General features: G+C 36.4%; 1 protein-coding gene and 1 long non-coding RNA gene across 10 annotated transcripts in view; one reads left to right on the forward strand and one right to left on the reverse strand.

Annotated features, from left to right (window-relative positions):
• Positions 1 to 19,766, forward strand: part of LOC127564563 (uncharacterized) — a 262,634-nt gene extending 242,868 nt beyond the window's left edge. For all 5 annotated transcript variants that reach the window (XR_007954301.1, XR_007954298.1, XR_007954299.1 and 2 more), the window contains one exon: positions 19,671 to 19,766. This is a non-coding gene — a long non-coding RNA (uncharacterized LOC127564563). The remainder of the gene's footprint in view (positions 1 to 19,670) is intronic.
• NRP1 (neuropilin 1) overlaps positions 1 to 27,242 on the reverse strand; it is a 177,603-nt gene that overhangs the window by 18,669 nt on the left and 131,692 nt on the right. For 3 of the 5 annotated variants that reach the window (XM_052001164.1, XM_052001165.1, XM_052001166.1), the window contains 4 exons: positions 19,521 to 19,852; positions 14,130 to 14,274; positions 8,964 to 9,068; positions 3,886 to 3,945 (listed from right to left, as the gene is read on the reverse strand). In XM_052001164.1, the coding sequence (XP_051857124.1) occupies positions 3,886 to 3,945; positions 8,964 to 9,068; positions 14,130 to 14,274; positions 19,521 to 19,852 (642 nt within the window). The remainder of the gene's footprint in view (positions 1 to 3,885; positions 3,946 to 8,963; positions 9,069 to 14,129; positions 14,275 to 19,520; positions 19,853 to 27,242) is intronic. The other 2 variants (XM_052001167.1, XM_052001168.1) reach the window with 1 other exon arrangement.

Raw genomic sequence — 27,242 nt, forward strand, 5'->3', positions numbered from 1 at the left:
ATTAACAGATGAGGAGGTTAAGTTTCTGAGACAATAAATAATTTGTCTAAGTGGTTCAGTAGACAGAATTCTGGGCCTGGAATCAGGAAGATGTAAATACAAATTTGGCTTCAGACACCTAGTACTTATGTGATGTAGGGCAAGTCTTAATCATTATATACTACAGTTTTGTCATCTGTAAAATGTAGATAATAATAATACCCAACTCCTAGAATTGTTATGAAAATCAAATGAGATAATCATTGTAAAGTTTTTATCATAGTGACTAGCACATAATAAGTGTTATATAAATGTTAGCTAACAGTAGTAGCAATAGTAGTAGTAGTAATAATAATAGTGGTAGTGGTGGTGGTAGGTGTAGTAGTAATAATAACAATAGCAGTAATAGTAGTAGTAATAATGGTAGTAGTAGTAGTAGTAATAATAATAGAAATAATAATAGTAGTAGTAGTAGTAGTAGTAGTGGTAATAGTGGTAGTAGTAGTAATAATAGTGGCAGTGGCAGTGGTGGTAGTAGTAGTAGTAGTAGTAGTAATAATAATAGAAATAGTAATAATAGTAGTACTAGTAGTGGTGATAGTAGTAGTAGTGGTAAATATGGTAGTAGTAATAGTAGTAATAATAATAGTAATAGTTGTAGTAGTGGTAGTAGTAGTAATGGTAATAATAGTGAAAACAGTGGTAGTAGTAGTAGTAATGGTAATAATAATGGTAATAGTAGTAGTAGTAGTAGTAGTAGTAGTAATGGTAGTAAAAGTAATAATAACATATTATTATATATGTATAATATTATATATAATAGTAGCAATAATAATAATAGTAGTAGTAATAGTGGTAGTATAGTAGTAGTAGTTGTAATGGTAATAGTGATGGTAGTAGTAGTAGTAATGGTAGTAATAGTACTAATAATATATTATTATATATATATAATTATATATATAATATAATAGTAGTAGTAATAATAATAGTAATAGTAGTGGTAGTAATAGTAATAGTAGTTGTAGTAGTAGTAGCAATAGTCTGGGGCAAGAGCAGAACTCAGATCTTTTCAGTGCAAATCTGGTTTTCTGTCCTCAGTGATATCAGCGATATCCTCAGTTCTTCTAAATTCACCAGACAACCAACCTCAGCTTCCACAGTAATTCATCAGCAGGGTGTGTGATATGTCTCAACGTTTCCTCAACAGCAGGACACCATGGGGCTAGCCTGAGAGTGCCGGCTGGTTTAATTAGCACACTTCCTTAAAGGATGCTGCCACTATTGAAACTGCAATAAACTAGAAAATAAGCATCTTGGAGGAAGCACTTTGCTGATATACTTTTACTGGCTTTGTTGCCCCTTTGCCACCCACAAATGATGGCTGTTGACTTGGCAGTCCCAAATCACTGCTTGGATAATAAATAAGCAGTGAATTAGGGAGTGGAAGAAGAGATACAGGGTGCTGTCTTTTGTACACAGAGATGACCCTGCATATGTCAATACCAGCAGAATGTGATCTTTGAGGTAGTTTTTTTATTTTTTTCTTCCCCTTCTTCCTACAGTGATGATGGGCTGAACTGAATTAAGTTGGGTGGGCACCCTTTGACTGTGCCTTTGGTGAGATGGCAGGCTTGCTGTCTGTGGCCATGGAACAAAGTTCCTTTATGTAAAACTAAAGAACCATGACCTTCACCTCAAGTTCAAACCAAATGAGTCAACCAGTACAGCTTTTTTTCCTTTTCTCTTTTGAAAAGCAGTTCTTAGAAATTATTACATGGAAAAAAACTACCCCGTCTGGGAATTTCAAGTTGCCTTATCCCTCATTCTTCTTTCTTTACTTCTATTTATCTTTTGATTAGCTTTACAGTATTAATACCTGCTCTCCAAAAAATTCCTCACTCAGATGCTTCAGTGTGGTGAGGAATTAACCACGTGCCCTTGAAGGCCATGTTAGTAATGCACAAGTCTTGGCCAGTCCAGCTGAGGTAGAAAAGCTTTGGGACTGGGGTGATGGGCTCAGTGACAGGCTATGCCTGTTGTCTGAGTATTGCATTAAAGGAAGCAAAATGGTACTGGAAATAACACGGGATTCATCACAGGACTTGAATCACTTGACTTCTTTAGTTCTCAGTTTCCTTCTATGTAAAGTGAAGATCTAGAACTAGAAGATCTCTTACCATTCCATGATCTCTGATTAGTCTAGCTAAGTTCAGATAGGTTCCTCTCCAGAAATCTGGCCATGAAATAAAGAAAATTTTTGCTCACACTGGCATCTGTTCACTGCCTAGAAGCAGAAGTGCTGGGAGCTACATCAGTGGAGAGACTGTCTAATCGGATGTATTAGCACAGCCAGGTGGGAGCATCTCTAGCAGAAGGTGGGGAAGAAGATAGAACAGGAAATTAAACTGATAGCACAATTTCATTGCAGATTTGATAATTGTGCCAACTGAGTGGAAAACTGAAAGGAATGACTAAAGCATTGAAGGCAATTATCAAGACTTCATTTAATTGATCCTATTTGTTTCCCCTATTCATGCACCTAATGGACATTCGGTTATATTTCCTATTTCCTTTCTCATTAGCTCCTATAGTGGAGACTTGGCTGTATTTTCTTAGTATTTCATATTACTACGCTACTTAAAGCCTGTGTTGACTACTAAGAGAATCATACAGATAGATATTCACTCAGAACAGATAGATATTCAACTCAGGCGAAGTAGGGAGGAAGGGGCCATCAGAAAGAAACTAAACAATATAAGAATTCCCCCGGGGTTCTCCCTTACTTTTATTCTGAAATATCAAGAAGAGTTTGGACTTGGAGGCTTCAAGGAGAATGTCAGTCAACCTGACCGCCCAACAGGGAGATTTAGGGGTTAAGTTCAACTTCAGGAAGTTTGTTTTGCTGCCTAATCAGGTCAACAGTGACAGTGTTCCTTAAGGAAGCATACTAATTAAGCCAACCCTTTCTGCTTTCGGCTTGGCTTGACGGTGCCGGACTGTTGAGGAAACATTGATATACACCACATGCCCCGTTAATAAATTACTGTGGCGGCCATGGACGATTGTGCTTTAATAAAGGAAATGGGAGAAACTGAAAAACTGACCCGCTCACCTTAACCATAATGATTAACTTTAGAGTATTTAAAAACTGCTGCTTGCCAGCACTGATTGTTTTCCTTTGGTGTGTGTCTGTGAGGAAGAACTGCACAAAATACTTAAAAAAAAAAAAAAAAAAAAAAAGAAAAAAGAAAGAAAGGGGGAAAAAAAGGCCGTAACCCTAGAGTGTGGTTAAGCTCTGATAAATAGCCACCGAAAGACTTTTGGAGTCATTAGCTTTTCTATTAATACAAGGATGAGGAGGTGCTGCCCCGGGCTCCCTGGAGTGCTTCCTTTCCTGTACACGTTTATAGCGGTGGTTTCCTGCGCCCCGTTTTTGCGGGCCGCCCACCGGCCCACTGGAAATGTTACTGTAAGACTGCCAACTCTGCGGCAGGCAGAGCTGACAAACTTTGCCTCTCTTGGTTTTGCAGCATCTTGAGGAAAATAAACAGTCGGGCTGCTGCTGCCTGCGAGGCTCCCTCTCCCCGCAGTTTGCAAACACAGCCCATGTCCTAGACCACTGCGTTTAAACAAAGTATGTTAGTCAGTTCCTCTGGTGGAGAGCTGGGATTGTCACCATTTGGCAGGGGCTCGTGGGCAAGGAAATCTCCGGCTCTGCTGCATGTACATGTGGATGAAAGGGGAAGAAAAACACATTTACGGTTTGGTGCTTGGAGACCAGATGCTGCTTCTCTCCTGCGGGGACTTTTAGGGGACGTCAGAGTGGAGAAGGGAGCCCTTCCTATGCGCTGCGGGGGCCCGGGGAGCCCGCCATGCTGTAAACAGACAAGGCAAAGAACGCCCTACCTGACTGTATGGTGCTTTCTATGACTGTCGGTTTCTCTGTGGTCAGGATGGTCGTACCGCCTGGAGGAGAGAGCACAAAGCAAGCAGTGAGCAGGGGGGAAACATCGCAGATGAGCGATGATATATTTAAATGCATTTAAATGGCACGTTGTGAGCATCTATACATACTATGCGTGTAGCTATTGGTATATCTCCATCCCTAGGTCTCTGTCTGTTCTTCTATTTCTGTCCCTGTCTTGCTTTTGCATACATATGCATGCACACAAGTCTAAATTTTAGCTTTCTGAATTTCAACATATAAAGTCACCCACAAATAGGTCAGAGTACACACTACACAGATTTTAGGGAGATCTGGGGTACGCTGAAAACAAGACAAAAATCAAAGGAGGAGCAGAGTCAGAAGGATCTGGATTTGAATCCTGGTTGCAATCTTGATCAGATATGTGACCCCTAGGGGAGTTACTTTCAATTAATAACTCATAAACTCCTTTCAGGCAGGGATGTCTCATTGTTGTTTTTGTATCCTCAGTACTTAGCAGAGTGCCTGACACTTGAAAATTTTTTATTGATTGAGTCTTGGTTTCTTCTCTTATCCCAAGAATAATAATATTTGGACTATTTAACAGCATTTTTGTGAGGAAAATGCTTTGTAAAACTGAACTTGCTATACACATCAGCAAGTGATTAATTAAAACATCAACCATTATTTTTTCCTAGCAGATTCTTTATAAAAACATAGTTCCATATGAGATTTTATAACAGGACTAATGACTTGAAATCCATAGAAGAAACAAGTCATGGAAGTAACATATAGTAGAAAGCGTTGATTTCTGGATGTCCTTGATAATTTGGGATTAAACTTGACCTAGTTTTCTCTACTTGGAAATGATCTCCAAGTATTTTAGCTCTTTGATCTCAAAGATAGTTTTAGACGAGCTCCCTTTGCCTTGCTTTAAGGGGGTTCATGTTAGCTACCATGTCTTTCTTTTCTGGTGATAAAGTTTATTTTTTCTAAAGCCCAGTTCATGTCAAGTTGGATGACTACAGGGAAAAAGAAGAGGAGAAATCTTTCTCATTGTCCTTAGAAATACAGCTGCCTACAGGAGAGAAGAAGAAGTACTAAGTATATCGTAGGTCTTCAATCAATATTAAACAATGAAATTTCTCATCAAAGGACAAACTCTAAGCAGGAGAAGGCTTCTTTTGGCTCTTCACTGGTCGATTTCTTTAGCTCTTACTTCTCTTTTCCTTTATTCTCATTCTAGTCTTACAATTATGTAGCATTTTACATAATACATACTGGTAGATATTTAAGAACAATATTTCTTTATTAGCATGCTTGTCAGCCACGTTAATTCACCTGTCATCTCACATGCAAAGTATTAGATAGACTGAATGTGTGCATGTGTGTGTGAAAGAAAGAGAGAACGGGAGAGAGAGAGAGAGAGGGAGGGAAGGAGGGAGGGAGAAAAAGACACACACACACAGACAGAGACAGAGAGAGACAGAAAAGGAAAGAGAGAGACAAAGAAAGAGACAGAGAGAAAGAGACAGAGAGAGAGACAGAGAGAGAGACACACAAAGAGAGATAGAGAGAGAGAGAGACAGAGAGAGAGAGAGAGAGAAGAGAGAGAGAGAGGAGAGAGAGAGAGAGAGAGAGAGAGAGAGAGAGAGTGAAAGAGAGAGAGAGAGAGAGAGAGAGAGAGAGAGAGAGAGAGAGAGAGAGAGAGAATGAACAATGGTAACAATGGTTGGGGGAGTCTTGAAATAGATGAATGGGCTAGGTAGGAGCCCAACCAGAAGACAGAAGTTATTATGACTCAGGATAAGTCTCTCGCCTTATGTGCCTGGCACGTAGTATATACTCAATAAATGTTTGTGGTTGTTACAGCTGATGATGACAATACCCTCCAGCTCCAGCTGGGCCCTAGCCCTACACACGGAGCTCCCACTGATATTCCATTTACACATGGAACAAGGAAGCATAGGACACATGTTACACATCCAGAGTGTGAATCAGACACAGGCAGTCCTGCCCTTGGAATGTTCTTAAGAATTCTGAGATAATCAGCAGCAGTAACAAGTCATGCTCCACTCTCCCCCCCAGTAAACCTGCTGGATGTGCGGTCACCCATGAACAAAGCCTCGATGGAAAGAAAGAATTATATGTATTATGGGTTAAGGAGGTGAGTCTGTAATGGCAGAATTGGAGATAGGCCAGGGAACATTAGCATTATGTTACCCGTGGCCCTATGGAATAAAGATTCAAGGTGAAAATTCACTTTAAAAAACTGATATGCATTATCAGTTTTACACGCGTGCTGTAGGTTGGGAGCCAAATCCTGCTTTCAGGTAGATACAGAGCTCCAAAGTAAAAATCAGACTCCTGGTGCCTTTGAAGTCAATTGTATTATCTAATGACTCCAAAGGCATTTGCAAATGAGTTATTTCTGGGGTGAATTTCACCTTGGCAAGAATGTATGAAAGAGCAGAATTTGTCCTCATTTGCATGCATTTCATAGAAATTCACCTGGAACTCGATGTATTCCTTAAGGAGTGGGCACTCTGCTATAAAACTCGTCCCCCCAACTCCATACAAATAGGTCATGACAGGAACAAAAATGAAATCAACCTCAGCTGTGCAAAATAACTTAAAAAAAACTCTAATGAGAGCATTGATTAGGATGAATAGACCCTAATTTCTATGTTCCCGCCAATCAGTGTTAGAGCGAGAAGGATTTGATTTGGCTTCGTGACACTGAATATCCAAAGTTTGATGCGCCACACTGAAAGTCCTGTTGGAGGGGTTTAAAAAGAAGGTTCAGGATGACTCTTAGGTACGGGAGCCATGTGTTTTAGTTGGACAAGGGGGAAGTTCCACGGGTTAGATGACATTATCACTCCTAGTGAACATTTGCTTATAGCAAGTATTTTTCCAGAAAGGGGAGAAAGGGCAGTTGAATAAAACAAAAGATGTTTTCAAATGACAACTTCATCTCAGCTTGTATATTAACAAGACACTTGGGAGAGTGGGCATGAAGGAAGCCTTTGATGACTAGGGCAAAAGCACTTTCTTATATCTCCCCGCCTGCTGCCAGCAGAGCCGTGTTCATACCCCAGGCACCAACATGTGTCCAGATGTTCTTACTGTTTTTATGAATGTACTTACAAAATCCTTGAGACCTGAAACAGCGATTACTGAAGGCAACATTTGGCCTTAATGGGACTTGGAAAAAAATACAGAGTGCACTTATTTATCTATTTCTACAAGGAGTAATTTAGACCACTACTGATCATACATGCTCTTGAATGGTTAAAGGGTTGCCAGTGTTTCCACTACAAATGCCCTATTTTCACTGTTTGCAACTGTATGCCATACACGATTTGCTCCAGGCTAACATACTTGCCTGATTTTATTCAAAGACTTTACTTTCAATTGGTTCAGTCATGAATGAATGTGAAAGCAAGGAGGTTAGTTATTCTGATATCAACAGTAAAACTGAAGCTTTGTTTCTAATCAATACCAACTGACCACTTTAGTGGGTTATAAAGAAAAGAATTGCTGTATGACGGGAATATACAATGATTGCTGCAGTCAGGTCTTTTCATGAGGAATTTTGATATGAATATAGGCTTTGCTTCAATAAAAGTCTGCTATCTGTAGTGTAATATTTACAGGAAATTATGAAAAATTGCAGAATGCTGTTTATAAAAATGGTACTCTGCTTTTGCATCTGCTCGAGGGTTTTCTATGGGACATTTTAAATAGGAAACAATTATTACTACTCTAACATTAATAAAACCTTTTCTATAGTTTATGGACATAGACAATAAATGGGATATACAGAATTTTTTATTGGGATATACAGATTTCATTAACGGCACACTCAAGAGATGACTAGTATAGAAATTAGGAGAGTGGTGACACTACTCGGTTTAGTTTTTTAGAACTTTCTAATTCCCTTTACAGCTCTCGATTTCCTTCCCCCCTCATTCTAGCTCCAGCATGGGATTCTTCCTTATCACTTTATTAGTGAAAAAAAAAAAAAAAACAGAAGGAGAGATTATGAAGTCATTGGCAAGGTGCTTTGGGAAATATATTATGAGATCTTGGAAAAACAATTTAGCCAACAACATGTACCCATCCTGACACTCCCCATACTGTGGCCTTCAATATAGTCAGTGGAAATTACTTATGTGGGTTTTCTACATCCCTGCTGTGTAAAGATGCAAACCTTTATATAAGCACTCATATTTAATCTCTGAGGTTTGGGATTCTCAAAATGAGATTCAGCTGATATGTGAAACTGCATTATGACCTGGGCAGTATTAAAAACCCCATGGTATCTTTTGTAGCAATAGGGTGAATACCCTAGTGCCTTGGATAACTTCCAAATAGTGTAATCATGTTTCCCCACTTGCCTCATATTTCCTCTGCTATTCCAACTAGACTGAGAAGTTCGATATCTCTCTCTCCCCATCCCTCTCTCTTACATAGAATATAATTAGGTGATACTTTGTATTACTAAGTAACTGCACTTAGTACAAGTAGATTGTAAACTTGACAGTGAAGGGAATACATCCTTTGTAAATCAGTATAGAAATTTTTTAGCATCCCTCTACCTGAAAGACCTTATTTAAAAAACACAAATCCCTAATATTAGTCATACTTTAATATCATTCCCCCTTTTTAGAGGATTAGGTAAGCTGGATAATGAATCTCTACGTTATAAAAAATTCTTAAATTTTGAATTCATTGGAACATGAAAATAAACATTCTGAAGTTGTGTATGTGTGTGTGTATGTTTTACTCCGGAGGGAGGAGCAGAGTATACCTACAGATAAATTCCTATTGGTGTACATGAAACTGGTTGAAAATATTATAATAGGTTTTTAAAGCAAATTCTTGGTAGGTGATTTGAGAAATATAACGCAAATTACTGATAAAGTTTGTTATCATCAATGTTATAAAAATGGGGTTTTGATGCCCTTCTACTAATGGAATATTAGATATTAGTTGGAGATGACCATGATATGAGCTAATTGGTGTTGCAATGAAATGAAGATGGTTTCTGCACCTGTCAGTTGGAAGTCATCACCTGTTCCACTGTGACAGTTGGCCTGGTCATCATCACATTCATCCACTGGATTCCCATTAGGAGTGGTTGGTCCAGCTGTAGGTGCTGAAATAAGACCCAAGGGTTATGATCTGATATGACTAAAACATGTCTTTCAGCCTATAACAATTCAACTTGCCAATATTTGGGAAGAAAACTCTAGTCTGGTGATTAATATAAGATATATCTTGTTTTTCCTATTTGATTCTTTCTCTCAAGGCATCATGGAATGCTTAGTTTGAGTATCTAATCTATATCTGTACTAAGTTAGCAAATAGGAATTGGATCAATTATATTCTCTATAGACAGCTCCTTATTACAGAGGCCTCAATTCTTACTAACTATTCATACATAAGAATTAAGAACATCAAGGAGACATATTTTGACTGACTTTTTTCCTGATTCATTTTGAGGTGCTGGAGAAACTCCTGTCATGACTCCATTCACATAATTCACATTTTATAAATTTATTCAATACTCAACATAATTTTCCTTTTCCCAAATGGCTTCCCCATACTCCCAATTAACTCTATTTTTCCCCTAAAAATTTTATGAACTTTTCCCTAAGAAAGCCTTTTCACATATTTTATAATAATATATAATCTCTCTATTTGGACCAGGTAGCCAGGTACATGAGAGGAGTCATCTTAAGGTATTTTGGAATCATTTTGGGGGCTAATTTTCATAGAACTACATTCCAAGGTTGGTAGGTATCTTCATATCTTTGAGTTTGCAGTTGAAAGGTAGCTAACAAGCAAAAATTCCTTTAAATTTAGTTCAGTACATTTTCCCCCCAGCCTGTTATTCATTTTTTCAGTCTGTTTAATATTTTACAGTTTCCAGTATTACATTTCACTTTACAAGACTTGAGATATTGTACATTTTCATTGAAGTTTGAAAGCCAGACAAGCTGTAGCCAAAGGGGGTGGGGAGGGGATCTGTTCTCTCACAGCTTCTGGCCAGTGGAAATGTTCTGGTAACTGCTGCCTTCCCAATAAAAATCTGACACTGTTTGTTATTGTGATTAAGTACTTTGCAGAGTAATGACAAATGGAGTTAAGCTCCAGCTTCCTCCAATCTCCAAACATATACACCAACAATTTCGTTCACTTAACATCCAACCAACATTTCCGGATCTCTCATTATGCGCAAGGCTCTATGCTAAGAACTCAGGGGGATTGAAAGATGAAAAAGGCCTGATTCCTATCCATAGGAAAAGATAAAATATAGATAATGCATACACTATTTACTGCTTTATTTCAGCTATGTTCTTCTCTGGGGTATCATTGAGTCAATATAATCAACACAGGAAAGCCCTTGATAATTCCAGATTTCCATGATGCTATCCTACTGTGTTAGAACTGCTGCTATTAAATATTTTAGACACTGTTTATTCCTCTCTCTAGTTTATGTCAACACCCTGGCTTTCATGAATGCTCACAGGGGGTGTGGTTCAAATTCTGATGGGAGAGGAACTCCCTTGGTTGCATTAAGACCTCAGTGAGGAAGTATAGAAGATTAAACTAATTTGCTACCTGACCAAATGCAGTCATGGACCATTCTCCTGTTCTTTTTGCATGAATTTGGTTTTCTCCCAAAGATTTAAAGTTAGGGACAAAATTTATATTACCCTTCTATTCTCTGAGTTAATAGTATATAGCTGGTGCTAAACAAATGCTTGTGGACTGATTTACAAGAAACAAGATATAATTTACATGGGATTCAATTAAACTAGTAAACATTGAATGAGTTGGGTTTGAATTGATATGAGCAAGACTTGATTTCTCTAAGTCTGCTTCCTTCTCCATAAAATGAGCAAGATGAATTAAAAAAATCAATATGGAAGAAAAAGAGAAGAAGGCAGTATAGGGGAAGGCTTCATGTGCTAACAATTTTGATTTTTTCTTCTTCCTTTCTCTTTGTCTGTCTGTCTCTATGTCTTTATATGTAATAATATCTATATGTGCATATATGCGAATATAAATGCTCATATATACATGTATGTAGACCTGTCTATACATGTGTATACACATGGATATTATACACACAGATGACATATATGTGTATATATAGATACATATATTCATAGAAAGGATTTTAGGAGTTCATCTAATCCAACTCTCTCATTTTATAGATTTGGAATCTGAGGCTCTAAAGTGAATTTCCCTATCTTGTGAGTTCTTGAAACTCACAGCAAATCCTATGACCAACATGCTCCATTACTTCATATTGGAAAACTACTACACAATTCAATCTTTCTATCCATTGCATTCACCTCAATTGCCAAATCAGCTTTCCTTTCCAGAATCAGAGATAAAGAATTATATCATAACAGCAGAACCGTTTACCCAGTGAACTCTATTCCTTATTACTTTTGGTGTATAAATCCATCTACAATCCAATTTGCCTAATCCCAGCATATTCTCAAACCTACAAAACCTATATCCTAGGGAAAATCCCTTAGACATGGTTAACTGAGATCTGTGTTGAAAGCATTAAGATAATACAATGGCCTGGGGTGATGCTACAAATATAGGAACATAGCTACAATGTTAAAAAGGGAGATAATGGACTTGTTTTAAATAAATCCATAGAAAAGTTGCTATGAATTATTCAGTAGTAGTGAATTGATGGAACCAAGCACATGTATATTTTTATGGCGTTTAATTTGCCCAGGAATGTAATTATATTTGATTAGCTCAAGAACCAAATACTTTTGGAAACCAAAAGAAAGATGTATTTTTTAAAAAGGCATTCTTCAGGAATAGTCCGAGTATAGGTTTAATAGTTTAATGTTTGGTTGCTGACATGTTAGTATTAGTCATAATAAATAGAAATGCTAGCAAAAACCATTCTCCTCAGTTAATCTTGAGTTAAACTTTTGAGTTTATGAATTGGTCAGTCTTGAGGTGACTTGGACTGTGCATAGATTAAAAAGTCATAGGGTAGTTAAATGAACCAAATTAATATTTATACAGCAAGAAACCTTCATTCTACTTTGCAACGTTTTTATCAGAAACCATTGTATTTTATTACTAAAAATGTAATCAGATGCTGTTACATAGACTTTATCTTAACTTTGCTTGGCCCCACTGTGTCTCCCAACTGATGATGATGATGATGATGATGATGATGATGATGATGATAATAACAGATACAGCATCTTTATAAAGATGCAAGATATACATTTTCACATCTATTTCTCCATGAGAACCACAAAAACTCAGAGTTGGAGAAGACCTGAGAGGTTACTGCACTTGATCAAGAACTCCTTTGACAATATTTCCAATCACTGTTCATTCACTGAAAATTCATTGCCCGATTCTAATTTAACTCTGTGTAAAAGCTTTCAGTGACAAGAAAACCTGCTGCACTGAAGACATCTCATCCTATTTCTGGATAGTACTCATTGTCAGGGAATTCTCTTTAATGCTGAGTTAAAATAGCTTTCTCTGTAATTCTACTTACTGTCCTTAGTTCTCTTTTTTGGAAGAGATAGAACAAGTCTAATCCTTCTTCCAAACGACAGTCTTTTAAATACCAAAGACCACTATAATGGATTCCCTAAGTATGCTCTTCTTTAGGCTAAACATCTCCATTATCTTCAACCAGTCTTCATGTGTTATGGATTCTAGTTCTCTTCACCATCACTGTCATTCTAGTTACTCTTTTCTGGAGCACTTCCAACTATCCAGTGCTTTTCCTAAACTAAATATAATATTCCATAAATGATACAACTAGAGCAGAGCACAACTATAAAATCCACCTCCTTCTGAATATCCTTCCTGCTTCCATGGATGCAGCCCAAGATAACTTATTAACATTTTTCATTATTCAGTTATATTAGGGACTCATGTTGAGCTCACAGTTCACTCTAACCTTTTCAAATTAAGTAGTTACTTTCTAAATATATCACTACATAGCCAATTAGATTGTAAGCTTCTTGAGAGCATCATGTCATATAAATAGAACTTGGTATTTTTGAGACAGTGTCTCCTTGTATGCAATAGGTACTCTCATTTAATAATTTGTTTTGTTCTGACAATAGGAGAGTCTTTCTATTATCAATCAATGAATAAACATTTACTAAGTACTTATGTGTCAGGCACTATACTAGGCTATTAAGAAATTCCTTTTTAAAGGATTAAATTTTATTATTTTCAAATTATTTGCACCTTTTCTCCTTCCCATCTTCTCTCTTCCTACCCAATGAGAAAGAAAGAAATATAGACCCCTATCATATTTAAAAATATGTTATTATATATAACATATATATGTTATATGGAAAATAACATACATACAGATATATAAAATGTAACATAAATATGTATTGTTAAAGCAAAATAAAACAAATTTTCACACTGGCTAAGTCCAAAAAATGTTGTGATCTATAAGATGAGTCTAACATCTTTCTTTCAGAAAGCCCTGGGGAACATGATTCATCATGGCTTCTCTGGAGTTGAAGATGATTATTATGTGACTCAGAGTTCCCAAGTTTTTCAAAGTTGTTTGTCTTTGTGATATTGTTAATATATAAATTATTGTCATGGTTCTTCTCACCTTATTCTGCATCAATTCATAGAAACCTTTCTCATTTTCTCTGAAACTATCCTTAAAGTTTTCTTCCTTTTATTTTAGTGGAACCATCGAAAATTTGTGGCACAAATGAACATGGTATAAATATTTAAAAAGCATGGGAACCCCGAAAGAGGCCTAAAAATAGAGCTTAATATATTAATAATTAATAGTATTTTATGAGGTATAGAGGTAGAGCACAGTATTTCTGAACACTGAACACTGAATTGATAAAGATTAATGAGAGAAAAATGTTTTCAAAGTATAGAAAACTGCAACACATCAGAGATTATTAAAGGAAAATCCTTCCCATATAATTTCATTGTTGCAATTACGTTATAATTATATATAATTCTGGTAGCATTCTAGTGGATGAATGGCTTTCCTGGACCTTTGTACAGAAATGGCTGTCACAGAAATATGGCAGCAGCATCACTCTTTGATGAGAAAAGGTGATGGTTGGTGTAAGCTCCAGTGGGAACACATGAAAACACGAAAAGGAAAAAAACAAACCCAACCAAGTAGAACTCTCTGAAAAATGTAGTTCATTACCTTCCACTTCACAACCCAGCAGCTCCATTCTTAGCCCTAGTCCTCCATGAGTGGCTCTCTCTGGATAGATCCTGATAAATCGGGTGGATAGAGGAGGGAAAGTTCGAAGCTCAGGTGTATCATAGTTGTTGTTACCCTCAAAGGACTGTGAAACATGAAAAAAGATGATTTATTAGGACAGTGCTCCCTATGAACAAAGAACATGTCTCCCTGTCCCCTCCTGAGTCCCCTTCCATCCTAAGTCTCTGTTATTTAAGTTAAGAAGGAGCTATATTGTCTTAATGAATATACAGATGCCATTTTTTTAAAAGAAGAAGGGACAAATAGATAAATTTTTGCTAAAAAGCAAAATTATTTTCCTTCAATGGGGTTATGTCAGAAGCTAAGGATTTAATAAGACAAGTTTCTAAATGATTCTCTAATGTGTGATTTGATGGAGTAATATTTTTACCACTTTCTGAAGGGGGAAAAAAAAGGGTGTGTGTGTGTGTGTGTGTGTGTGTGTGTGTGTGTGAAGTTAACTGAGAAGAACTTGCCATTTTTTACAAGCTTATCATAAATAAATAATTTTATTAAATATGACTGTTTGATTTTCCCAAAATGAGTGAGGTCCCCAGTTTGGAAAAACAAAAGCAAAAAACAAACACTAGTCTTCTCAAAGAGATAGAAATTACATTCCAGGAGTTGCAACTGGTCAATTTTATCTAACAAAATTGCTTTTTATTCCAGAACTGCCTACCCATTGAAATGGGTATTTATTTAGGAAATGACTACCCACTTCAGCCATTTGAAGATAAAAGATTTCCTCATCTTAGGAAAAGTGGCAAGTGACCCAACTGACAACATTTTCAAATTCATATTATGAAGAAATCACAACATGAATCTAAATTTCCTTTGAAGTGGATTCCTGACAACTAGATATCTTTTCTTTGAGAAATAATGCATTGGGACACAGACCATGCTCTGTATTTCTGAATCAGCACCTTCATTACCCCATCCTCACTGACATCAAGGGAAAAATTAGAATAATATGTTTTTAAATTAGAGAGAACTTTTTAGCTTAACCTCTTTCCCCCCTCATTATGGGAAATAAGGACCAAAGATGTTAACTGATTGATAAGATTACATCTCATCAAATATAAAATTCCTGAAGTTTTATCTCATTTGAAAGTACCAAATCTGATCAATAGGTCAGAATACAGTGCTCTCTAGTATAAGAACTGCACCTTTCTGAAGAATGGTTTTTGACTTGTTTGGTAAATGACCACTACATTACTAGTAACCTAGAGTGTCACCATATCATGTTAAATCCCAATAATCTCATTAAGAAATTATAAATAAAATGAAGCTATTGGTCATCTGGTGGGGACAAGGGCATGAGAATAACGAGATCATACAAGTCATAGAAAGAGGTAGTTGTCAGTTCCAAAAACAAACACTGCCTCCACTCCGGCCATTTTCCTCCTAGGAATCTTGCCCTTGGAAACATTCTAGTTTAAAAAGGTAAGCTTGCCCAGAAATAGGCCTCCTTCATTTTTTAGCCATCTTTAAACCACACTCCCACGTGCTTTGCCCATTTTCCCTCCCTCCAGCTCTCCCTTATGTATCGTTTTCTCTCATTAAAATGCCAGCTTCTTGAGGGCAAGGGCTGTTTTGCTTACTTGGATTTGTATCGTCAGCCCTTATCACAGTGGGCATATCTCATTTAATAGTGCTCTGTCTGCTTGACACATAGTACGCATTTAATAAATGCTCTGTCTGCCTATATCTATGAGTTATATGTTCAAAAAGGCATTAACCTGCAAAGAGAAGGTACCAATAATCTAAAAATATTTTGGGCAACCCCTAAACTTCCAATCATTTCAAAAACACTGGATATGATATTAATGAACCTGTATTCCTCAGACAAAACTGAAAAATTCATAGGTAATGGGTTTTTAATTCTCACTATTATTAGGCACTAATTAATTTGTTGTCAGTAAGGAGCTAATTATCCCAAAGATTATATTATTACATAGAAACGCTTTGTATACATTAACATAACTCCAAAGAACCTGGGAACAAAGAACATGAAGAGCCATCCATATCTACAGAATTCCAGACAGATTTGATAATAGTCTTAATAGAAGCATGAAATAATGAAAACTGAATTACTGAGATATTGGTGCTGAATACAGATGAAGAGTAGACCATAAGAGGCATGTGGAATCAGGATGAATCGCTGTCCTTGGTGATATAGGTCTGTCTTTATGGCAATGGATTTTGAGTATGCTCTTTGAGCAAAGGAATTGATTTTTTTTTTTTTGAAGGAGAGAAACCCCTCTTCTCTCTATTCAGAAGGTCTAGTTATTCTAAAGGCTGCAACTTTCTCATCACATGATTGTACTAGGTGGGATTTAAAACTCTGAAAAGGAGCCCAAACTCTTGGACTCTTAGAGTGGCATTCCAGGTAGTTCTCCCATATTTGAGGGTATTTCATTATTCTTATAAAAATTTAAACAGAAAAAATTACTGATTTCTTTTCCCTGCTAAAAGTTTCTTTTGGTTGAGGATGGTTTTTAAGAATTACTGTGATAGGCGCTATAGAAATAATTTAGATTTTTTTTTTAATATATTTTTAGGCTGTTATAGGAAGATAATGATGTTGGTTGAGCTCATGTTTAAGAAAAAACAACCAATCTTAAAATGTTTTTTGTTTTGTTTTGTTAAAGATGAAAAGTGTGAGAATTCTTGATGAATCTTCCTCTCAATTTGCTGTGTAGGCTGATAGCTTCAAACTTGATTACAAATGCCTGGATGAGATAACAAAGGCCAAAGAAGCATATGATGCATCATATAAAAAGCATATGGTGATTTGTTTTTTTTCCCCCCCTTCTCTCTCTTCTAGAATTGTGGTGTTGAAGAACGTGTCAAAACAACACACACTTTATTCAGAGAGCAGCTATGTGAAGCTGTTGATTTACACCATATTCACACTTTGCAATGAAGTCACAACTCGCAGGGCCGTGAATAATGATTGGTTTTAAGCTATTTCCTGATGTTTATTTATTTAAAATTTTTTTTGTGTGAAAATTAAAAATAAGAGTTAATAACTGTCATTTATAAGTGCTTTGAAGTTTCCTGAGTTCTATGTAAGTATCATCTTGCTCTGGTCTACATAAATTCTTTATTTGGCTATGTTATTAATTATAATATCAAATATTATAATTATAATCAAATATTAATTATAATAATAAAAACATTATTTATAAAGACAAGCCAAAAAAAGCCAACCAAAACAAGACAAAAATTGAAGTTCCATGGATATGATTATGCCCATTTTAGGAGACTAAGACTCTGAGACTCCAAGAGGTTAAATAGACCTCTTAAGGTCATAGATTTAGAGTTGGAAAGGCCTTCTGAAATCATCTAGTCTGATTATTTATGTGTGTGTGTATATATTTATGCATATATATATATACATATATATATAAATATATACACACACACACACAGAATATACAGAGAGAGAGACAGATAGACAAAAACACTTACACAAAGAGACAGAGAGGAGAGAAGAGACAGACAACGAGAGACAGAGAGACAGGAGAGAGACACACATAGAGATTCCAAAAATAAAGGAAAGAAGAGACAGAGAGACAGAAAGAGAAAGGAATAGGGAGGGAGGGAGGGAGGGACAGATGGAGAGAGAGAGAGAGAGAGAGAGAGAGAGAGAGAGAGAGAGAGAGAGAGAGAGAGAGAGAGAGAGATAGGAGGAAAGAAGGAAGGAGGGGGAGAAAGAGAGGGAGAAAGAGGAGAGGAGAAGCAGAGACAAAGTCAGAAACAGACATATATATATAATATATCTATGTATATGTGTATGTGTATATATATGTGTGTGTGTGTGTATACATATATATGTATATGTGTGTGTATATGTATATACATAAAGAGACAGAGACAGAGAGAGAAAAGAGAAAGACACAGAGAGACAGAGAGAAAGACAAGAGAGAGAAAGAGAGAGATAGACACCGGAAGAGAAACAGAGAGACACACAGAGGAACAGAGAGACAGATATAGAGAAAAAGATAAGGAGAGAAAGACAGAAATACAGATAAAGACAGAGAGACAGAGACAGAAACAGAGACAGAGAATAACAAAGATATTTTACAACTTAAGGATCAGTTTGAGAAGGGGGTAAGAGACTTTTAGAAAGTATAAGCCCTGCGTAGATGGCCTGATGTATTAACTAGTCCCACATGGGAGTCATGGCTTGTCTCCACAGAGTCAACACATCTGGAATGAGTGGGAGTTGGAAGCATTGCAGAGTTTATGTTTCCTGCCTCCAGCAACTTTGGCCTGCATCATTTTATCAAACCATATTCCCACACTCATTCCGAGTTAGTGTGATGATAATGTTCCCTACAGTGATCCATGATCTCTCCTTCTCTAGAGAATAAGTTCTAGGCAAACCTCAGGGTACACACTGGGGTGGGAGAGCGTCGTTGGGGGGAGGGTGGAGAATCTTCTCCATTTCAAGGGACAAGATGTAGGCTGCTTACTCTTGTGCTGATTTAAAAAGGGCACTACGTGAGAAGAATGCCACTGGATATAATCACTCAATTGATCCTGTAAACTCAATTCTTGATTACCTGGGTGAGGATTATCTGCTTTGTGGATTGACTGTGGAAAAATAAATCTTTCTGGAAGGAAGGAGGGGCAGCAGTGTGGAAAGAGCCCTCTATACCTTTTGTGCCTTCAATGATTTAAAAATCTTATTGTGGGAAGGGGCCCTTTGGCTTCATTGAGCTGCCTAAGGGATCCATGACACAACTGAGAGAAGATCTGAGTTCTGGTCACATCTGTGTACCCTGGTTAAATAAGAGGAGTGCTCTGGATCTCAGTTTTCTCATGTATAAAGTAAAAGGGTTAATTCTGATCATCTTTAAGGTCCCTTGAACCTTTAACACTATGATTCTTATCCCAAACTGGTGCTTCTGCCCTTTAGTGCTTTCCTCAATTGTTAATAAATTTAGGATAAATGGTTAGTCACTTTTTTGTGTGTGTGATGAAAACTATGATCCCCTACTCAGAAGAATTAAAAAATATTTAAAAGAGGTTATAGAAGATTATAAAGTAAATCAATTACATTAAACAAAATGATAAACTATTGATAAAACCCCCACAAGTTTATAGATTGCCCCCCTCCACTCGATTTCTGCTTCCTATATATATATATATTTAATCCACTGATAGATATACATGTTGTCTCACTCATCAGAATAGGAGTTCGTGGAGACAGGGATCCCTTTGCTCTTTTTTAATAACTTCAGATGCCAGCATGGTGCTGATAGGTAGTGAATAAACACTTGTTGATTGCATGGGACATTATTCCAAAGCCCAGCATCTCACCTTAGTCTTCCGTTTGCTTTCATCCATAATCATTTTCCAATCGGAGCCATTGTTACTGTATCCAATCTTGAATTTTTTCATGAACACCTTGTTATCTCGGTGCTTCCCTCCCTGGATGATGATGCCCTTCACAATTTTCTCTTCACCCAGGTCTATCTGGAGCCATTCATTTGTGTAGGAGTGAGGGGCAGATGGCAGCGCCCATCCTGAGCGGCTGGTGACAAGGCGGACATTTTCGGGCATCCAGTTTCTGTCTCCTTGATTTGAGGCTGTTATTTGTGAGTCTGAAATAAGTCCAGACACCATCCCCAACATTCCAGAGCAAGGATAATCTGTGGAATAAAGGGAATAATTAAGCAATGCCAAATGATTTTCTATATTACTGAAGAAACCTAGGGCAGTAGTCAAAACCTCTACAACTATGACTTCTACATCACAGAGCTCGGCACCCCCACAATCTGGAAAATCCATGTAAAATCTTTTGGCCCTTCCTTCACACTAGAGAGGAAATCTGAATTTTTTCTTTTTCTTTTATGGGGTGTTTACAGCACGATACATATATTTTAAGCATTTCTGAGTTTCTAAACCTTTTCTGTGTCATCTGCTGGCTTTTGCATGTCATCCACAGCTTCTGTAAAACTCTCCAAAAATTCCCATTTAATTTTTAAAGCTGATCTGTAATCTTTTGAAACTGAAACCACAATGGGGAAAGTTGGGATGGGGAAGGGGATAACTAGAGAATGTTTTGCCTCTAACTGAAAATAAAAGCATCTCACCAACTCCAATATTCCTTTCCCCTTTCATTCTCATTTACATTCCTAATTCTAAGGCAAAAAAGTACAATTTGTGCCCAGTTTGTCCTAGAAGCTAGGTATTTTTTCTCACATATTATTCTCACATTTTGAGGATTCCTAGGCATCTCCATGGGTGGTCAGTGCTTACTTCTGGCCCAAATCAAAATGTGGTGTTTAAAACCGAGATAGCATGGTATAATCAAGAAGTTCAACTTTGGCATCTGACATACACTGAGTGACAATGAACAAGTTACAATCTCACAGTGCCTCAGGTAATTCTCATAGGTTATCAATGAATCTAATAATGAACCTAATAAATACTAGGTACCTCCTATACATAGGCAGAGACAGCTAGAAAGGGCACACTGCAGTCCTGAGTTCAAATCTGACCTCAGACACATACTAGCTGTGTGACTTTGAACAAGTCGCTTTACTCTGTTTGACTCGGTTTCCTCATCTGTAAAATGAGCTAGAGAAGGAAATGGCAAACCAGTCTAGTATCTTTGCCAAGAAAACCCCAAATGGGATCATGAAGACTTGGACATAACTGAAAATGACTGGATGGCAACAGTTTGTCAGACACTGCACTGAGCTTTGCAGATAGAAAGAAAGGCAAAAAAACAGTCTTTGTTAAGACCTGAATTCAAATCCAAGCTCAGATACTAGACATTTACTAGCTTTGTGACTCTAGACAGATCACTTAACTCCAATTGTCTCACTAAAAAAAAAGGGGAGTGGGGGAGTGGGGTGGAATCAGGGAAGACTTCTCATTGAATATTGGATTTTAGCTAGACCTTGAAGGAAGCCAGAATAGCCAAGAGGCAAAGAGGAGAGAAGATATTTGAGGCAGTAGAGTAATTGGTGAAAATGCCCAGAATTTATAGATGGAATGTCCTATGTTAGTCATAGCAATGATTGCTGATCTGAACCAACAGAGGAATTTCTATATGAAGAGTCTTCTCATTTCAAAGAATTCAAAGGACTTGAACCAAAAGAAAATGAATAGATTATCCCATTGTTATTTCTTCCAAAATGATATTACTTATCCACTCACACATTTAGACCATTTGTTCAGATTTTTATCACCTAACTATTAGACTACTCTAATAATTTCATAATTGATTTCCTGGCTACCCATCTTTCCTTCTTTTAAGTCATACTCAGATGTCAAAATAATCTGCCCAAATAATCTGCTTGTTACTTTTTGGTTGGAGTAGTGCCTCCCTACTCCATTATTGAAAAGAGATTCTTCAATTTAATAATTAACCATCCCTACTTTTCCAGTTTTTTAAAAAGTATCTAATAATAATTTAATGCACCTAATAATGTATTTTATGTAATAATGTAATTTAATGTATCTAATAATAATAATTTAATATTTATATTGGGCCTAATATGGGCTAAACACTTTACAAATACTCTCATTTTATTCTCACAACAACCCTGGGAGGGAAGTACTATTATTACCTCCTTTTTTATGGCTGAGAAATATGACATAAATAGACATCGAATGATGTCTTGTGCCCAGAAGCACAAGCTGTGACCTTTGTTTGAGATCACATCTGAACTCAGGTATTACTGTCTCAAAGTCTTTTACTCTAGCCACTGCACCATCTTGAAGCTCTCCTTCCCATACTCTATAGTCCATCCAAATCAATCTATTACATCCTACCACTGCTCATTCTCAAAGAGGGTCAATGACACCAGGAGGGGGAATGTCCTGACTTGCAAATAATTGGATTTAAGTGAGGCAGAAGTGCACCACTCAGACTCAACAAGCTACCTCCTGTTCCTAAGTATTCACACAGCCCATCTCACACGACTGAAATATATTTACTGCTGGTATTTCTCTCCCAAATTTTTATCTTCTGTGATACTATAAATTGTCTCTATTTATCTTACTCTCAATTTATTATGTATTTATCCATGTATTATCTATATATTATCTGTATTATCCCCCCTAATGGCATGTACGCTTCATAAGGGGGATAATTGTTTTATTTTTGTCTCTGTTTCTTAATAAAGCCTTTGTTTTAGTAGATAGGCACTTACATGCTACTTGAATTTTGGTAAAAATAAGAAGATTAAATGACTTTTGGAGGGGAAGAAATGAGTGTCTGGATGACTGATTCTAATTAGTTTATTTCTTAAGTAGTCATGTCTGACTCTTTGTGACCCAATTTGGAGTTTTCTTGGCAGATACTGGAATGGTTTGCCATTTTCTTCTCCAGTTTATTTCATAGATGAGGAAACTGAGACACGGGTTAAGTGACTTGCCCACAGTAACACAGCTAGTGAGTGTCTGAAGCCAACTTTGAATTTGAAAACAAGCCTGATCCCAGGTATTGCCCCCTAGAAGCCTCAATTCTAACTAGATGCACTTCTTATTCACTCACTATCTTCTTCACAGTCAGCAATCTGCCTCTAGTTCCTGACCATTCTACAGAGATTGCTCCACTGAAGTCACTGATAACCTCCTTCCTGACAAATACAGTGGGTTTTTTCTCTGTTTCTATTCTTCTGTGACCTTGCTATCTTACTGTGAAATATTACAAAGAGAGCTGAGTGGGAGGCAGCAAGCCTCCTGAATGCTCATTTACCAACTATGTGATTCTGGGCTAATTATAGAACATCTCTCTTGCCACTATGGAGCATTGAACTTGGAATCACAAAGACTCATCTTTGTGAGTTTGAATCTAGCTCATACTTACTAGCTCCATGACCCTGAATAAATCATTTAACCCTGTTTTCCTCAGTTTTTTCATCTGTAAAATGAGCTTGAAAAGAAAATGGCAAACTACTCCGGTATCTTTGCCAAGAAAACTCCAAAAGAATCACATAGGGTTGGACATAGCTGAAATAAATGAACAACAATAAAAACAAAATATCTCCAATATTTTGGAAAATCCTTCTTTCAGTATAACTCAAATTTTATATTTTCTGCCATATTAATTTCCCTTTCCAACTATCAAATTTATTTGAACTCAACATTTCTGAAATATATATATGACTATAGGTAAGCAAAAATGAAATAAGATGCCATCTCTGCCCTCAAGGATTTTCCTCTCTAGGAGGAAGAGAGAATTTTTATGAAGGTGATAGATAAACTGTGATCCCTTCTTGGAATCAGATTCTGCTGTTGTATCAGGCTGAAACCTTTGTAAAATCTTTAGCTCCTGACTTCTTTATTCCTTATATCCATTTTTTCATTGTCTTGTTTTCTTGTTTTTTTCTTCCTTTAAGTCTCACTCTTTCCATGAAACCTGTTCCAACAACACACTGATTTTTCCCTTCTCTACCTTTAGATTTCATCCAGCACCATACAATAGTGATTGGGACTTATTTATTTTTTCAGATCGGTTTATGTGTAGATGAATATTGCCTCCTCAACTAGATTGTAAGCTCCTTAAAGGATCATGTCTTTACACTTCCTTGTGAATCTGACAGCATCTACTAGAATAATTGACATTGTAGATGCCTAATAAATATTGATTGATTCATTAACAATTCTCTCAAAATAGGATCTGCTGCACAGTCTTTTTTGGTCAAGTCTCTACCTAGGAAAGATACAAATGACTTCTTGCATCTATAAAATGGTGATAACAGTCCTTATTCTTCCAGCCTCATAAGAATGTTGAGATTAAAAGGGTTATGAAACTTAAAGAACTATGCAAATATAAGTTATCATTTTAATAGAACCACAATTCTTTTTACATCAATTTCTTGTTTCCTTAGAAATTAACAACAAAGCTAAAAAAAAAAAAAAAAAACCCTTTTTTTTTTCTAAGTGGATTGCATGCACTCAACATGCATCCTGAATAATCTCTGGTTACCAGAGACAGCCAAGAATTCTTAGATATTATCAGAATTAGTTACAATTAAATTCATGTACAACCAAAGACATCTGTCATTTCCTTAGTTGAAATCTTATTTTAAGATTTAATTTTCTTTATAACTTAGTAATAAATATTTGCTCCTCGAGGCTAAGATTTGGAACCCCAAGACTAAATCTGATAAAGATTTAAATAAATAAGTGCATATATAAATAAATGAATGAATATATAATAAACCAATATGCATTCATGTACAAGTGAACATAAAACAACAGTGTTAAAAATAGAAGTTACATTTTTGGCCAATGTGGTCACACCTGCTTGACTCAAAATCAGACTTCTACAATGGCAATGTTTAGCTGGTAATGGGGATCAGATGTTGCCATTTGGGGAAAAAAATGTAATTAACTTGAATGTTGTAAGGAGAGCAGAGCTTCAACCAGACTTATGCCCTTTCACTAATGCAGTTTCCATGTCCACGTAGCTAATGGTGCAGAGCCTCCACTCAGAACCACAGATCCATAGCCTACTGCCAAGCTGTTATCTATTTCGTTTGTGTCTCCTTCCACTAATAACTGAGCCCCCTGAAGATACCCCTCTAACAAACTATTTTTTAGTTTTTTAAAATTTTTTTTGTTTTTGTTTGTTATTTTTTTTTTGTTTTGTTTTGTTAATTTTTGTTTTTAGTTGTTTGTGAATATTTGGCTCACTTCTATATTAAGACTGCAAGCAAATTTACATTTATAATTCAAGACTGGATCCCCTATGGATATATACTTTGATAATTCAAAGAATCATCCCACAAAGGAATGACTCCCATGTCAAATTTAACCTTGTAAGAAATACAAATGATCACTGAGGTTATCATCATAATTTATCATGTGACTCTATTCCTATTCCAACTCTGTGAGATAGATATCATTCTAATAGATGAAGAAGCTGAAAATACGAGAGGATGTGAGATCTTATCATAAGAAAGAGTTGGAAGGTGCGCTGGACATCCTTGATTTTGATGGGTATGGAAGCTGAGACTTAGATTGTGACCCATTCGTTTACAATCATGAAGTCAGTTGAAGGTGAGACTTGAATCCAGAACTTCTGATGATTCCAAGACATAGACAGATGGATAAAAAGGGATGGCTCTATGGAATATTAAATTGTAAATATATAAAATATTAAATTAAATATTAAATATCAATTCAAAACAGTAAAATTTTCATTTTTTGGGGGGGGGGAGAAGGGGTTTCAGACTTGTGACTTCATTGACAAAGGAAATTCTGTGTGACAAAATGTCCTGTACTGATGAAGATCTGGAGCTGTTAAGCAATTTATGGTCTTAGAGAATTGCTGGGGAGAACAGAGGTTAAATGGCTTGTCCAGGATTAACAACTATTATGAATCAGAGGCAGAATTTGAACCCTGATCTTTCATAGTAGGAGACTGGCTCTCTCTTTACACTATTCCTTGCTGCTCCTTTCTCTCTTTCTGTCCCTCTGTCTTTATTTCTGTCTCTGTGTGTCTGTCTGTCTCTTAGCATTGTTAAAGTATAAGTATTTTTGTTAATAAAATATCTTGGCAAAAAGAGAATGAGAAGATTGTAACATGTCCAAGTGGACAACACAATTTAATTTTTCTTTTATGATTTTAAAGGTCCTTCAAGATACTGTAGTGTCTAAGGAAAAGCATCAGTTAACATAAATATGTAGATGTTTGGGAATGCTGGTTAATAGGAATTTTAGTAAAAAAAAAGTTGCTAGAACTTTTAGTAAATACAATTTCTGATGCAGTTATATTCATGTATGCTCCTGTAAAACTAAGTTGTTTTCCTTTAATATCATTCCCCAGAGTTCTATATTTGCCATAAGTAAATAAGTAAATAAAAATAATTAATTGGCAAGTATTAATAAAACTATTTTCCAGGTGTATGTGAAACAACAGCATTAAAAATAGAGGTGACATTTTCAGCCACTGTGGTTGCACCTGCTTGACTTAAAACCAGACTTTACAATGGCAATGGTTAGCTGGTAATGGGGACCAGATGTTGCCATTTAGAGGATTCCCCCCCCCCAATAATTAACTGAAACAGGTGACCCTGCTTATAATAATATTTTATAAATTATCATTTATATAGAATGAGAAGAATTTTTCCAGGATGGGAAGTGAGAGAGTTTAAGATCCTTACTTGGAGGTTGAAAAAGTTGAGCCTCAAAAAGATATAAGACTATGTTCATGTATGTAGAGTTGTAGGGAACAAATTAGAAAATGGGAACCTCTATATCTAATCCATTGTCCTTTCTTCTATGCCAGACTCCCCTTTCCTTCTTTCCCTCCCTCCTTTCCTCCCTCCCTCTCTTCCTCCCTCCCTCCCTCTCTCACTTCCTTCCTTCCTTCCTTCCTTCCTTCCTTCCTTCCTTCCTTCCTTCCTTCCTTCCTTCCTTCCATAAGCAAGTAAAGTTTCCTTTTTAGTTAGTTCTTAACATAATTATTTATTTTATGGAAAATGATTTAGCTGATTCTATTTATTCTACCAATCTAATAGTATCAATATTTTTCTCTTTCAAAATGTTGGTTTCAAAGGGCACACACACACACACACACACACACACACACACATATGTACATATGTATATATATAATATATATATACATATATATGTGTGTGTATATATATATATAATATATATATACATATATATATGTATATATATCAGGATGGGAATTTATGGTAATGAGAAACAAAAGCCCTGAAAATATGCATATAAAATGATAAAAGTTTTTCAAACTCTTCAAGTCTTCTGCTTTTAAAAATGAATAGAGTTATATTTAAGGTCCTCTCCTGTTCTGACATTTTCTGTAGGAAATGCATTTACTTGGGATCAGAGATACTAAGCAAATTCTTCAAAAAATCCCAACCTCAAGGCCCCCAAAGTCCTGCTCAGGATGGGAAGCAGGGGAAGCTTTCTATGGCCTATAGATTGGAAAGTATGAGTTTGTTTCATGTGAGGGATTTTTCTGGGTATACCGTATTCCTCGCCCTCTTCAAAAGACCTTATGAAGCTATTTCCTCAGACTTTATCATTCATATTTCTAGAAGA

Source organism: Antechinus flavipes, chromosome 5 (assembly GCF_016432865.1).
Source record: "Antechinus flavipes isolate AdamAnt ecotype Samford, QLD, Australia chromosome 5, AdamAnt_v2, whole genome shotgun sequence".
NCBI classification, from domain to species: domain Eukaryota; kingdom Metazoa; phylum Chordata; class Mammalia; order Dasyuromorphia; family Dasyuridae; genus Antechinus; species Antechinus flavipes.